Source organism: Aotus nancymaae, unplaced genomic scaffold (assembly GCF_030222135.1).
Source record: "Aotus nancymaae isolate 86718 unplaced genomic scaffold, 86718_ANA_hifiasm-v0.15.2.pri h1tg000002l, whole genome shotgun sequence".
NCBI lineage: Eukaryota > Metazoa > Chordata > Mammalia > Primates > Aotidae > Aotus > Aotus nancymaae.
This window is the reverse complement of record NW_026988413.1, coordinates 54573958-54589846: the sequence shown is the minus strand read 5'-3', so window position 1 is coordinate 54589846 and position 15889 is coordinate 54573958. Positions and strand designations below refer to the sequence as shown.

Here is a 15889-nt window from a genome sequence, read left to right as displayed (position 1 = left end):
GGCAGTCATAGGAAACTATTTTAGGCTAAATGCTAAAATCTGTTGGCTTCATGAATTTTCCCTTGCCACTTGGTTGTACGTGATTTGAACCAGGAAAACAGAAACCACTATAAATACTTAACACAGAAATTAATGCAAGGAATTGGATGTGTAGTAAGTGGTAGAGCAGAGAAGTCAGTAGAAGCAGTAAGGAAACCAGAGTTCAGCAAGTTAAGAAGCCATGTACTATGAGTACTATGTCCCTGGAGGGACACAGGGAGGAAATGCTGTTGCTGGTGCCTAGGGACCAGGGTGACTTGGAGGGCCAGCTAGGGGAGCTGGAGCCACAGAAGTTGGCCTACACGCACTTGAGGCAGAAAGAAGGGGGAGGAATATCCTGATTTATCCTTTATTTCTCCCTTCCATTCTCTTGTCAGTATCTGACAGCAGCTGTAGGAGGCTGGGAAATACAACCTGCCATTCAGAACAGAGCACAGGAAGGGAGAGGCAGGGACCTGGGGGAAGCAGTCCCAGGAGGTACAGCCTCTAAGCGGTTACCACAGTACCCGTTAGTTCCTAGAAACATCCTCCAATGATCCAAATGGCTTCACCACAAAAGTGGGAGCCTGTGTAAGTCAGTACAACTCTTGAATGTGATCTGAAATGCCGGGGAGGGGAAGACAGATGCAAAACTGTATGTGCAATCCAAAGGAAGCAACATTTTGTTCATATTGTGGTATCGAGATGAAAAAAAAAAAAAGGGTACTCTCCTCCATGTGGCAATTTCCATACTGCTTACTGTGAATAAGTATCAGTCTGGTTTATGGGCAGAGACTTATTTTTACAAGTTTAAAAACGAAATCTGGTGGGGAGCCTTTATGTTGGCAAAAAACCAGACAAGTTCAGCCTCATAAAACTTTTGGTGCTCTCTACCCACATTTAAAACTTGCAACCCAAAGAACCTTGTACTTTTTTTCTTCCTGGCACTTCCATGCATAATTATCAAGAAAGAATAATAGAATCCCTAAGTCGAATCACAATTATTTTCAAATTAACTGACAGGCACCCAACGTTCTGACATGTAGCCAAATGACAATTCTCACATGGTGGAGAGTGGAAGGTAGACAGTGATCCGCTTCCAATTCTGGAATCTTTCTGAGGTGTAAATTGAACTTTCCGTGTAGTGCAGACAGCCAATGGTTGGAGGAACACACTCTTCAGTGACAAGATGCCAGTCCTTGCCATTGTTCAGAGAATACTGGAGCTGTACACTGTGGGAGTTGCTGAAGGGCTTGCTACAGCCCATGCTCATTTCAAACTGCAAAAAGGTAGATGCTGACACGTGAAAATCCCAGGTCTCAGCATAACGAGGTTTTCCTGAAAAAAAAAAAAAAAAAAAAGTTTAATGGTAGCATACAGTTGTGCTCTTTTCTTATTTGGTGTTTATGCTTATAATAAACATTTTCAATAGCAAACAAAAATCATGGCTTATCTTTAGTGCCCCTATGTGCTTTGAATTTTCTTCTAATATTTTCTGTTTTTATTTGGTTATGATAGATTTGGAAATATGGAAGGCTGCTGACTTGAAAAGCATTACCACCTTGGAAAGGGCAAACATAGTGTATTTAAAGTACTGATATATTACAGTTGTAAATATTTTGGGGTTTACATGTGATATTTGGATACATTTATACAATATGTAATGATCAAATTAGGGTAATTAGGATATCTATCACTTCAAACATCTTTTTTTAAAACATAGAATCTTAACTCTACAAGCTATGAAACATAGGAATGTCTTCTCAAAGATTTTTTTTTTGCTCTTCTTTTAAGAAACGTCACTCATATCATTCATGTTCTGTAAAAGACAGTTCCAACAAAAACCAAGTCACTAGTATCACCAAGTTATCTTAAGACAATAAAACTTCTTTTTTTCCCGGAGAGCCGCCCTCAGCATGGCTCAGTTTTGCATTAGAAAGTTTTCTCCTGAATTTTAGTTAATTTAGTTCTCTAGTTAATCAAGTATTCTCCCTTTATCTGGTGATAATATATACCTATGTTTTCAGTGAATATCAGAGCAGTATCCATAGAGAGGCAGTCAATATCAACTTGACCTCCTTGGATTCGATACCAGTTGGCTTGCAAATCTAAAGAGCCATCAAATTTGTCTTGAAATCCAGTTTGAGAGCTGTCATTCATTCCTATAAGAACGTCATCCAAAGCCCACTGGGCTGAATGCTTCCCTGCAATCAGATGAATAAAGGCGGTTAGAGAACGTTTGTTACATAGCAATATGAATATCTTTGTGATTTTAAATCAAGTTGTCTAGAAATTGACAGCAAATTAAGAAACACACAATGCAAAATGGGTATGGATATTGTACGACCTAAAAGCTACCAGAAAGTTGGAGTGAGCAGTAAGTTACCATGTTGTGGCTGCCACCATCGAAAAGCCGTTGCAGGTGTCTTTGCCTCCTGTGGCAGGTCAATGGAAATGATCTGTGGGTCCAGGAAGGACATGAAGTCCAACTCTCGAAGCAAATGCCAGAGTATCCCATTGTCATTTGAATACTGAACAATAAGCCCTGAGTTAAAAGATATAAATCCAGTTACTTGGATACCTTCCTAGAGGGAAGGAATAGTATTTCTTAAATGGTGCGACTGCAGCAACCTCAAATTGCATCTTCTAGAATGAGGGCACATTTGTGTAACTTCCAAGGAATGAATTAGTAGACCCGAAGGCTCATCAATTTTTTGACAGTCTCTAATGCAGTGACTCCCAGGAAATGAAGGAAAAAATACATAAGCTCTTATAAAGACTACTCAGCTTTAATTGAGTGATGAGTAAGTTGGTAAGGGGAACATAAAAACCCGCTCCAGATCATGTATTTGAATTTTAGATTCTGTTCTGAACATTACAAAGTCTCATATCATTATTGTTTACTCAGAAGAAATATCTCAATCTCCCTGGCAAAAAATCAAGTAGCTCTTTGCCTGAAGCACTAGACAGTACGCACTGCCTGGTCTGAAATTCCATTAGGCAGAAAGATCTTTTTACCAGCACTTTACACTTTGTCAGACCTTGGTCAGTGAAGCCTAAGTGAAACCAAATTATTAACTGGCGAAGCAGAAAGACTCACGCCTCTCCAACGTTAGTCTGACTTTCATTTCTCAGTGTCACCTTTTCCCCTTTTCTTGCCCCATCTATCCATGTCCCTCCACTGTCACTAGGGTGATATGATCCAGGGAACTGCAGATTAAAGTGTAAAGGACCTCATGTCCCATCTAAAAGAGGATGCAGAGAAAGGGTAACGTTGAATGAAAGAAACAAGTTGCTAAGGATGAAACTGTGGAAATCAATTATGTATATATGTGTGTGTATGTATAACCAGGAATAAATCAGTGTCTGTATTAAGACTGTGCCAACCTTTACACCATGGTTAGTGGGAGTGGGTAGAGTGGTAGGGTATTTATTGATCTAATTGCCTATTCCATAATTTTCCTAAGACTGGCACTGCATATTCATAATTACAACTAGGGATACTGAACTACTTTTTGAGTATTCACAGAAATTATGCTCAGTAAAGTTATTTTTATTATATATATATATATATATATATATATATATATATATATATATTTTTTTTTTAAGATAAGTTCTCACTCTGTCACCCAGGCTGGATTGCAGTGGCACAATTACAGCTCACTGCAACCTCTGCCTCCCTGGGCTCCAGAGGTCTTCCCACCTTAGCCTCCCAAGTAGCTGGGACTACAAACGTGTGCCACCTCGCTTGGTTAATTTTTGTAGAGACAGGGTTTCTCCATGTTGCTCAGGCTGGTCTCTCTTTTATATATATATTTTTTATTGCACTTCAGGTTCCGGGGTACATGTGCAGAACATGCAGGATTGTTGCATAGGTACATACATGGCAATGTGGTTTGCTGCCTCCATCCCTCTGTCACCCACATCTGGCATTTCTCCCCATGTTATCCCTCCCCAATTTCCCCATCCCCCACTGCCCCTTTCCTATTCCCCCCAACAGACCCCAGTGTGTGATGCTCCCCTCCCTGTGTCCATGTGTTCTCATTGTTCAACACCTGCCTATGAGTGAGAACATATGGTGTTTGTTTTTCTGTTCTTGTGTCAGTTTGCTGAGAATGATGGTTTCCAGATTCATCCATGTCCCTAAAAAGGACACAAACTCATAGTTTTTTATGGCTGCATAGTATTCCATGGTGTATATGTGCCACATTTTCCTTGTCCAGTCTATCATCGATGGGCATTTGGGTTGGTTTCAGGTCTTTGCTATTGTAAACAGTGGCTCAGGCTGGTCTCAAACTCCTCAGCTCAAGCAATCTGCCTGCCTCAGCCTCCCAAGGTACTGGGATTAAAGGCATGAGCCATTGTACCTGGCAAATTCTAACTCTTTTGGAAAATTATAAATCATTTTTGGCATACACAACCTTTTTATTTCCCTACTCTTCACTAACTAGAACTTCTCAACCTTTTATTATGTTGGAGAATTATTTTAGTTTCAAAAATATTACAATAAAGTGCAGTGCTAAAAGAATGCTGTTTATGGCTAATTAATTGCACATGGAATTACTGTCACTACATCTGACAAAGGATGATGCCAGGAATAAAAATGACAAATATACTAAAATTAGAAATCTCAAGAGAATCAAACCTACTGTATTTACAATAAAAGAACTCATCAGACAAAATGAGAAGATGAAAATATGTTCAAAAAACAGAACTCTTTGGGGAGACAGCATGCTGTAGACAGGTATGGGGATGAGGGTCAGAGCTTCTGTTGATTAAGGTGAGACCCCCGTGTTGGGAAAGGGACAGTCACACCAAAGTTCATGAAGAAAATGGAAGCGAGGCTGTTTCTTGTCTTTATTCTAGTCAAGTTGAGGAATGTGTGGCATAAGCTCTAGTCTCCAGCCTCTGACGTTGCTCAAGATACATCCTATGTGCTTTTTAGTGTGCTGTTGGATGTCTGAGGGTGTAGACACTTCAAAATTCAGGTTTTCACAAAGAACTAAAACAGATTTACAAGAAAAAACAAACAAGCCTGTTCAAAAGTGGGCAAAGGATATGAACAGACACTTTACAAAAGAAGACGTACATGAGGCCAACAAACATATGAAAAAATGCTCATCATCACTGGTCACTAGAGAAATGCAAATCAAAACTACATTGAGATACCATCTCATGCCAGTTAGAATGGCGATCATTAAAAAATCTGGAGACAACAGATGCTGGAGAGGATGTGGAGAAATAGGAACACTTTTACACTGTTGGTGGGAGTGTAAATTAGTTCAACCATTGTGGAAGACAGTGTGGCGATTCCTCAAGGACCTAGAAATACAAATTCCATTTGACCCAGCAATCCCATTACTGGGTATATATCCAAAGGAGTATAAATCGTTCTACTATAAGGACACATGCACACGAATGTTCACTGCAGCACTGTTTACAATAGCAAAGACCTGGAACCAACCCAAATGCCCATCGATGATAGACTGAACAGGGAAAATGTGGCACATATACACCATGGAATATTATACAGCCATCAAAAATGATGAGTTCGTGTCATTTGTAAGGACATGGATGAACCTGGAAACCATCATTCTCAGCAAACTGACACAAGAACACAAAATCAAACATTGCATGTTCTCACTCATAGGTGGGTGTTGAACAATGAGAACACATGAACACAGGGAGGGGAGCATCACACACTGGGGTCTGTTGGGGGAAATAGGGGAGGGACAGCGGGGGGTGGGGAGTTGGGGAGAGATAACATGGGGAGAAATCTCAGATATAGGTGATGGGGAGGAAGGCAGCAAATCACACTGCCATGTGTGTACCTATGCAACAATCTTGCATGTTCTTCACATGTACCCCAAAACCTAAAATTCAATAAAAAAAATTCAGGTTTTCTTGTGGCTACTAATTAGTATTAATATGGTTTACATTTAATAAGATGACAGAGAGAGAGAGAGAGACAGACTGAGATGGAGGTTATTTGGGGGTAACCTAAACAGAAGGTAGATAATACTAGAAATGAAGCATCATGAGCTAGACTCTAACTGGCTATTCCTTTCTAATGCCTTTAACTCAAAGTATGGTCTGAGACCAGCACCTGCCCCACCTTGGAACAGGTTTTATAACCTGTGATGGTTTAAAAAATATGTCCACACATTCTTTGACACTCCTCCCTTCAAAAAGTGGAGCTTAATTCTCCTCCCTTTGAGTGTGGATAGTCTTAGTAACTTGATTCTAATGAATAGAACATGGTAGAAGTAATGGTGTGTAACTTTGGAAACAAAGTCATAAAAGACATTGCCATTTATTCCTTGCTGCCTCTCAGATCCCTAGCTCTGGAGAAAGCCAGTCTACACTTAATAATAATAATATTATTAATAATGAGACATTCAAGCAGTCTATGGGCAGGTCTACAGAGTGGAAACTGAAACCTCTTGCCAATAGGCAGAGAAGAACTGAAGCCTTTTGCCAACAGCCATGTAAGTGAGACACCTTGGAAGCAGATCACCTAGCCCTGGCTGAGTCTTCCAGTGACTGCACCCCTCCTGGCTTTTGTCTTGACTGCAACCTCACGAGAGACTCTGAGCCAGAACCATTTTGCTAAGCTGCTCCCAAATTCCTGACTCACAGAAACTGTAAGACTACAAATATTTGATGTCTTAAGCTACTTAGTTTTGGGATAATTTGTTATGCAGCATACCACTCCAATCCTACTAAATCTAAATTTGCATTTTAACAAGGCTCCCAAATGATTCAGGTGCACATTAAATTATAAGAAATATGGCTCAGGAGGTACATACTTCATTTGGTTTCTGCCTTCCTCCTCATTAGCTTTTTAAGGAGTGTCAAATATACCTTCAGGCAGTAACAAGGTCTGCAGAGATGAGGGCCTCAATTCCAAAGGACAAAAAGAGAGAGCCTCCCAGATAAGAATGAGAGGGTGGAAGAATGCAAGAAAAGGAAACATATCTCCTATCACTTGCCGACTCCTGTTAGTCATGACAGTACATTGGAATAAACCAGGCCCTTTAACTCATCTACCGAGTGTTTGGGGCATGTGAAGCAGTGCTCTTTTTAAACTGCAACTCCATCTGCATTCTGCCCAGTCTTACTAAAAATAACATAATTTTGATTTTAATTCTAAATATGTAAATTGATGCTTCAGCTTGAGTAAGTAAAGCATCTCTACTTTCATCACTGGAAGAGATTTGTTCAAGGATTTAAGCAGATTTACATTTTAACAACCAGTTTTCAATAAAAGGCTAAGAAATGCCTGTGGGATGTGAATTACATGGCCAGCACTGAGTTTATGAAAGTGGCTCAAGACTAGTTGAGAAAAAGTTGCTCGTTACTAAAAGGATCCTGGGGGAGATTTGCATCACAGGGCAGAAAATAGAGCTTGTAAATAGAAGTTCAATACAGAGCAAAGACTCCTGTCTATTATATGATACGCAGATACTTTCTATTCTATTTTGTTCTGGATTTGTTTTTATAGGTCATACACAAGGGTATGGATTTGTAATTTTCAGAAGAATTATGCACAAAAATTTCCTTTAAATTTTAATGTATCAAATGTCACTTCCTTAAACTGTACCTATTAGTCAATAGAGCTACCAACAGCTGTGCTCATCAGCTCTCCACTTTCTTGGCCATGTTATCACTAACTGAAAGCGTTAATGACTTTTTCTGAATATCTCAGTACTTTCAGTCTAGTAATTATCCAAGTCATCTATTTGCTGAAGCAGTATAGAAACTTTTATGGACCGTTTTTACATTTCCTAATCTCTTAAATAAAAAGGACTAATCTGCCAGTAGTAACTGTAATTTCCATGGGAAATACAGCAGCTTACCTTCATTTCTAGCTCTTGGTTTGATGCAGGTAATGCCTGAAGTTTTGCTTCCAATTTGTATATAAAATTGAACGAGTCTGGGGAATAAAAACTTTAGTTTACTTACAAATAAGTGAGTTCAGAAGAGTTTTATCATTTTGTGCTTTAACACGTTAGAAAAAAACTCCTGTAATTATTAAGTACTACTTTCAAACTCAAAGGGGATATGACAAGCAGAAATTACATAAATTATAGTAAGTTAATTCTGTAACCATTTAGAAAAAGCTCATATGATCATTCATTTTATTCTGTAATAATGATCTAAACAAAAGGAAACAGTTTAACATAACTCCATCATGACAGTCTGATATAATTTAATGGAATTACTAAAATGGAAATTCCTTAAATCTAGTTAACACTATCCTTGGAAACTCAGGATGATGATTTTTTATTTGAGACAGACTTCCGTTCTGTCACCCAGGATGGAGTGCAGTGGTGCAATCTTGACTCACTTCAACCTCTGCCTCCTGGGCCCAAGCCAACCTCCCCCCTCAGCTTCCTGAGTAGCTGAAACTACAGGGGTTCACCACCACACCCGGCTAATTTTTGTAGTTTTAGTAGAGACAGGGTTTCGCCATGTTAGCCAGGCTGGTCTCAAACTCCTGACCTCAAGTGATCCACTTGCCTCAGCCTCCCAAAGTGCTGGAATTACAGGTGTGAGCCACCATATCCAGCCAACATAAGGACAAATCTAACTTAAGAAGTTGAATACCATATTTGTTTAGAGTCAGATAATTACCTGTCTGTTGCTAATTTAGACTCACTTGGCTGAATTTTTCACAGTGGGCCTTCAGTCAGTATGGTGTAAATTATGCCTCAGTCCATAGCGACTGACAGAGAGTACCTGCTTGACAGGCACACCTCTGAGAGAACAATGTGGAAGGAAATTGAAGGCAGAAAGTATATGACACAGGACCCAAGATTTTGTGAGGAAGTCTAAAAATTTTAAACATTTTTTTCTATTTTCTTTCTTCTACTTTTCAAATAATTTAACTGCTCTTTTAAAAAGCAGTGTGCTATTATTTCAGGTGTGCTGCCATTTCATTTCACCTTAAAAACCAACTAGTTCTCTATTTTACCAGTAGGTGTCAGTGTAGGTATTTAAAATTTCTGGGGGACCATTTTCAATAAGTGAACACAAATCAGATAAATGAGGACGCATCATTTTTGGACATAGAATTTAAGGTTGGAAAAATCTTTGTTTCACATGGCACACGCTAATAATAATACCAAATGGCTTTCATAATAACATCAAATTTTAGAGAATCAAGCTGGCATACCCTAGACACACAGGCCTTGGTGATGACTACGCAAGGATTCAGGAATTGCAGCATGGTTTTTGTAGAAACCACCTATTTTATTCCAAAGCTAACGTTATCTTCATTTTTACATATCAGAATCCATATGCTGAAACATTATTGCATAAATTCTCAATAACAGAACAGAATGTTAGTTTAGACCACATCATGTGGTAAATAATATGTTTGTGGAAAAAGTGTACCAGTGAATACTTTTTACCTGATATTCCTGGTGTCCAGAGGGACTGTCCTGGCTTCCCTTTTCCCAGGGCCATTGAAGTAGAGAGATTTGCCATCGTTAAGTGTTCCACAGCCAGTTCCAACCTGGCCACCTGTTATCTTGTACCATAGAGAGCTGAGCTTCCCCTCAAACCTGTCAAACATCTCATTGTGATTGGGGACATTTGACACACACGTTCCTTGTGCAGCTTCAGAAAAAGAAATACATAGGAGAGACGCTTTGTTAGAATCACTGAACATGAGAAGGTCTATTCAACACACAGGCAAAGGAAGAATGTCCATATGGATTAATAATAGGGTGAGAGGCCACATGAAAATTTGTATCTCACAACTGTTGGCCTGAAAGACAGCAATCATTACCATCACCAAAAACACTATTCTGTCTCCATAAGTTTTTATTTTTTGATAGAGACAGATATTGGGAAGACACTGGAACCATACCTTTTCACAGTTCTTGCTACTGAGGATTTGTGTAAACTGAGAAACATATTTCATCCACAATAAAATTTGCTCATTTGTTGTCCTTCTAGGATGAGTAAGGGCAGTCAGTCTCAAATAAACAAAAAAATCCCTGAAACTGTGAGTGACAGCACTCTCCATAGAAAGCCTGCAACAACATATGTTTGTCTTTGGTCATGTGCCAGATGAAGGCTGGAGTTCTAAAAACCTGGGAAGAAGCCTTTTGAAGTTGTCTCCAGGAAAAATTAAAAAAAATTTTTTTGAAGCTTATAATATTTTCTCTAATGTTATTCTTTAATATCAGCTCTTTTCAGTTTTGTTTGTAGCAACATCCAAAGGTCACTGTGGTCAGAGATACTTTTCTTGTAAAGTACTCTTTTGGCAGATTTGGGTTTATCATTCGTAAGATGCATTTTTAATATAAATGTATAAAATTATGTTTCTTATAGACAGCAATGGAGAGAGCTCACAGAGGCCATGCAGCATGTGGTTAAGAGCTTGGGTTTGGGTTTTGGAGAATGACTGCCGGGGTTTGATGCTCAGCTCCAGCAACTCCCAGCTGAATGATCTCGGGAGAGTTACTAAACCTCTCTGTGCCTGTTTCCTTAAATATAAATAGGGTTTACAGTACTATGACAGTTATTGTTAGAATTAAATGGGATGAAATATAAAGAACCTCAATGCCTGGCATGAAGTAGGACCTCAAGCAATAACAATTATTAATGCTATTAATAATAAACAAATCCTCTTTAGGAAATGAAGTTTGTATTAGCATGTTTTCTTTTTTGGGCAGCTCAAAACTACAAATATCCTAGCACCTCATGTTCCTGGGATGCGAATTCCTACAATTCCTAGACTTAAAGAAGAATAAATTCAGAATTTATTTCTTTGGGAGTATAACATGAAACATAGCAACTGGAGATAACTATTTTACAAGCAAGCCCTCAGACACATGTATTCAGCCTTACCAGTATACCCCAGGTCACAGAAACACACTCCTGAAATGCAGTCCCCATGGCCACTGCAGTAACTGGGACAAGGCTCGGATATGTACACTCCATCTAAACCAAATGGAGGCACGTTTTTCTGTGAGCTGCTCTCCTGGATCCATCGGAATCTGGTCTTGCTGTTGGGAAAAACAACACACCTGTTCTTGTACCAACATCTCACATCAAAGTATTGGAATACAGAAAAATTCAGAAAAACTTCACAGAGACTTCATATTTATTTGAAAGTCATGTCTGGTGGACTGCACACTTAACTTTCATAAGGTGTCTCTCTCAGATCTTTCTCAAAATTTATTTTATTATTATTATTATTTTTTTTTTTTGAGATAGTATCTTGCTCTGTTGCCCAGGCTGGAGTGCAGTATGATCTTGGCTCATTGCAATCTCTGCCTTCCAGGTTCAAGAGATTCTCCTGCTTCAGCTTCCTGAGTAGCTGGGATTACAGGTATACGCTACCACACCCAACTAATTTTTGTATTTTTAGTAGAGATGAGGTTTCACCATGTTGCCCAGGCTGGTCTCAAACTCCTGGCTTTATTAATCTGCCCGCCTCAGCCTTCCAAAGTACTGGAATTACAGGTGTGAGCCACTGTGCCTGCTTGATTTCTTTTTTGGCATAAGTGTTTGAATATTTTCTCACCTTCTACTCTTTTAGTAATAACATCCAGAAAGATATTCCACTATTTTAATTAATATTTCACCCTTCTGTCATGCTCATTGTATGGATATCTGCAGAAGAGGCTGTTTGGGAATGTTTGAAACAATCTTTCTTAGGACAGATAAGGGAACTCGGGCTATTTGCTGTTGACATGCTTCAGGTGGGGAAGAGTTGAGTCTGTACTGACAGCTCTATTCACCTGTGCCTTCCCTCCTTTCCTCTTCATCTCTCATCTTCAAATCATGAACAACAGTTGTAACTGCCAATGAACAAAAGAAGTACCTAGTCCCAGTGCTTCAAAACCTTGGAACACTAGTGTGCTGGGCTACTGCCCAGTTCTTCAATCCCCAGAACAATAGTTTTGAAGTTGCCAAACTAAAATTTGTCCCAACTGCTTTCCAATTTTTAAATACATTTCTTTTCCAACATATGGAAACACACACACACGCGCGCGCACACACACACACACACACTTCTTTTCCAACATATGGAAACACACACACACACCCCTATAATTTCATACCAGGGAAATACCTCTTCCTTCTCAGTTCCACTATACTCAAAGGATGAAGATGTAATCTACATTCCAATTTATTTTGCTGCCAATATTTATAGACTTTTGAGTTAATCCAGCTTCTTAGTACACAAGGATAAAGACTCTTAAAGATTAATGAGGATCGTTAAGAACAACTGTAGATAGAGATGGCTCCCTCTACCCTCTATTATTGTGATGATAACATGGCAAGATCAGAATGGATTTCTTTTTGGCTCTTCAAGTGGCTTTGGAAATTTGGTATCACTGAACCATAACCCTGGCTCTTTTCCCCCCTTCATTATTTTGAGTTAGCTACTCATGGCAACTTTATAAAATGTAACCAGTAGTGTTGTTTATTAGGTTAAAAAATGTTCAGAGATGCCAGGCACGGTGGCTCAAGCCTGTAATCCCAATACTTTGGGAGGCCGAAGTGGGCAGATCATCAGAGGTCGAGAGTTCAAGACCAGCCTGATCAACATGGAGAAACCCTGTCTCTACTAAAAATACAAAATTAGCCGGGCATGGTGGCACATGCCTGTAGTCCCAGCTACTCAGGAGGCTGAGGCAGGAGAATCACTTGAACCCAGGAAGCGGAGGTTGCAGTGAGCCGAGACTGTGCCATTGCACGCCAGCCTGGGCAACAAGAGTGAAACTCAGTCTCAAAAAAAAAATGTTCAGAAATAATTGCCTATTAATGTAAGCCCCAAGCCCCAGTTTCAGTGTAAGAGGAAGGTGAACATACAAATGTATTTCCTTTGGAGCTAATTTAAAATATATTGATCTTATTCTTTTTAAGGTAAAAAGAATTAAAGAAGTTTAGAAAAACAAAGCAAAAGCAAAAAAAAAAAAGAGTATGGTTGTCTTAGTGTCATGAACCTTGGGAAAATCCCTTCCCTTGGAGCTGTAACATTATTTAGCCTCTGAAGGTATTTGTCCTCTTGAAGGGAGTAAATGGAATTAATGGACACCAGCATTTGTCAACCATCAGAAGACGGAAGAAAATAAGTAGGCTAAAGTTAGTAAGTATGTCTCGATTCTATACTTTTAAAGTAGAGGAGATATAGCCTTGCAATTCTTACTACTAATGTATTTGTGTACGTGTTCTATTCTTTCCTTTTCAAGGAGACACAGTACAATGCAGAACAATGATTTCTTGTTAAAAAGCACTGGACATATTTTGGAAAAATGTGAAAAAGAAAGGTGTCTTCATTTTAGAGCTAATCACCTATTGCTTGGTCTTTATTCCTTGTTCAACATCCCTTCATTCAGTTAACATTTAGAAAGCATTTACAGCATGCTAGGCACAGCTTTAATGCTAGGAATACCATGGGGAACAAAACCCAGACATGGTTCCTGCCTTCACATAGCCCACAACTGTGAGGAGACACATTTAATCAAGCACCCACACAAATAAATGCACCTGTGCAACTCCAACAACCATTAAGAAGGACATAGAGAAGAGCATATAACGGAGGTCTTGACTTGATGGGAAGGTCTAGAAATAATTTAGAATAAGTAATGATTGAGAGAAAGAGTTTAATCTTATATAATTTTATTAGAATAGATCCTAGGCCAGGTGCAGTGACTCATGCCTGTAATCCCAGTGCTTTGGGAGACTGAGGTGGGTGGATCACTTGAGGTTATGAGTTCGAGACCACCCTGGCCAATATGGTGAAACCCCACCTCTACTAAAAATATAAAAATTAGCTGGGCACGGTGGTTCATAACTGTAATCCCAGCTACTTGGGAGGCTGAGGCAGGGGAATTACTTGAACCTGGGAGGTGGAGGTTGTAGTGAGCCGAGATCACACCACTGCACTTCAGTCTTGGTGACAGAGAGAGGCTCTGTCTCAAAAAAACAAAACAAAACTACATCATAGTGTAGTTTGACTATTCTATTCAAAAAGCATCCACTTTTGTTTTGTATGTCCAAGATAAGGAAAAAGAAGTAGAAGATATCATTCTTTCTCTTTGTTTCCTTCCCCAATTTTCATTTTCGTTTGGAGGATGCCTGTGTGACCAGAATTGATGTCTACACTTTACCCTTCTATCACTGCACAATTCAATGCCATGTTGCATCTGCCTCTCAAACTAGGATGGTTTCTGCTTGTCCCGTGCAGAGATGCAGCGTATTCTGCAGAATACTAAGCAACTTTTTCTAGTCCTGCCCGGAGATACCCACTTTTTGCACTCTACATAGGGTACCTAGAGCAGGCTACAAAGCATACTGCCTGGATGGGGATGTCTCCGAGAGCTGTGAGAGGTTTACCAACATATATTCACCATCACCAGTGTGTTCTCTGTAGGCAAGAGCCCAGTGAATTAATATGAGCACAAACTGCTCCTTTGAGAAAATCAGCTTAGACTTATTTCTGAAAGAGCAATTATCTCGTAACTATTATAAGCTTATTTGCCTCATGGAAAAATAGCTCCAAATTTTAATAATTTTAACACTTAGAATTCTCAGCTTTCCAAAACCGCATTTGGAGATATCTGAGTTTAACATATTGCAGAAGGAGCAACAACAGCTCATTTACTTGCAGTAAAGTAGAAACATATTTACTGTTCTTTAGTTGAGGACTCTTCATCACAAATGCCGTCAACCGGCAAGCTGGATGGTATCCAAATTAACCATGAAGCTGGATTCTAATGATGAATATTTTGTCTTCCCAAAGCTGAGGTCTAAGAAAATATTGATACATTGGGAGCCTCAAAATATTGACTCACTTTGTGATGCTATGAACAATCTGCTCTTACTTCTCATACGTGGCTTTACCAATTGGGTTATTCCACCCAACATCAAATACACTGCAGTTGCAGATTCAGCTGTGTATTTATTTTCTTATTTATTTTTTTTGATTTTAATAGTTTTTGGGGTGCAGGTGGTTTTTAGTTTCATGGATATGTTCTTTAGTGATTTCTGAGGTTTTATTATGGTGTTCTCATCACCCAAGCAGTGTATATCGTATCCAATATGCAATCATTTATCCCTCACCTTCCTCCCAAACTTCTCCTCTGAGTCCCCAAAGCCCACTGTGTCATTCTTATGCCTTTCTATCCTCCTTTAGCTTTAAATTTATTATTGGGCTTCAGGGAATTCAAACAAGATTTGTATTTCTTGGCTCCTCATTGTATTGTTTATTTTTTATAGTGGTATCTTCCAGCACCCTGATATTTTAGTCATTGTAGCCATGATGTGCCATTTTGATGTTCTCCAACTTCATGGCACACTACACCGATCTATCTGGAAGAGCTGCAGTTGGGCCACAGTTCTGTAAAGTACGGAGGGAGGAAGGCAGCGGTGGAGGTGAAGAGTACAAAGGCTGCACAGCTGGAGATGGGCAGGAAGCAGGATGACATAGTTACGTAGCTGCAAACACAGATATGTTCTTATGGAAAAAGAAAGATGTTCTTAGAGGGTGAAGCCTGGAGAGCGTAATTAAGAGCTGAGAAGAACAGTGGATGAGGGAACCACTATCAGAAAGCAGACCTGTCTTAATCATTGGAACATTCTTGTCCTGGACATGGTTTTTAGAGGAGGGAGGCCTAGTAAGAAGTCTCTTGCTGACATTTGGAATTTCAGTGGGCCAGTGATTGCTATGCGCTTCCCATTCCTCCCTTTTCTTTATTATTATTATTATTATTATTATTACTATTTGAGTGGGAGTGTCTATTGTGCTTATCCTGCCATTGTCTCACCATTTTATGTTGGGTATGGGTAAAGTAGATAACCTGTCTTTGCAGGTCTGTAGAGCAAGTACCCACATCCCTGT

General features: G+C 39.4%; 1 protein-coding gene across 4 annotated transcripts in view; it reads right to left on the bottom strand.

The window, feature by feature from the left end:
- Positions 1 to 15889, bottom strand: part of RELN (reelin) — a 527812-nt gene that overhangs the window by 91531 nt on the left and 420392 nt on the right. For all 4 annotated transcript variants that reach the window (XM_021673084.2, XM_021673089.2, XM_064374717.1 and 1 more), the window contains exons 29-34: positions 10885 to 11042; positions 9438 to 9645; positions 7881 to 7957; positions 2405 to 2563; positions 2034 to 2222; positions 1083 to 1356 (exon numbers count right to left, since the gene is read on the bottom strand). In XM_021673084.2, the coding sequence (XP_021528759.2) occupies positions 1083 to 1356; positions 2034 to 2222; positions 2405 to 2563; positions 7881 to 7957; positions 9438 to 9645; positions 10885 to 11042 (1065 nt within the window). The remainder of the gene's footprint in view (positions 1 to 1082; positions 1357 to 2033; positions 2223 to 2404; positions 2564 to 7880; positions 7958 to 9437; positions 9646 to 10884; positions 11043 to 15889) is intronic.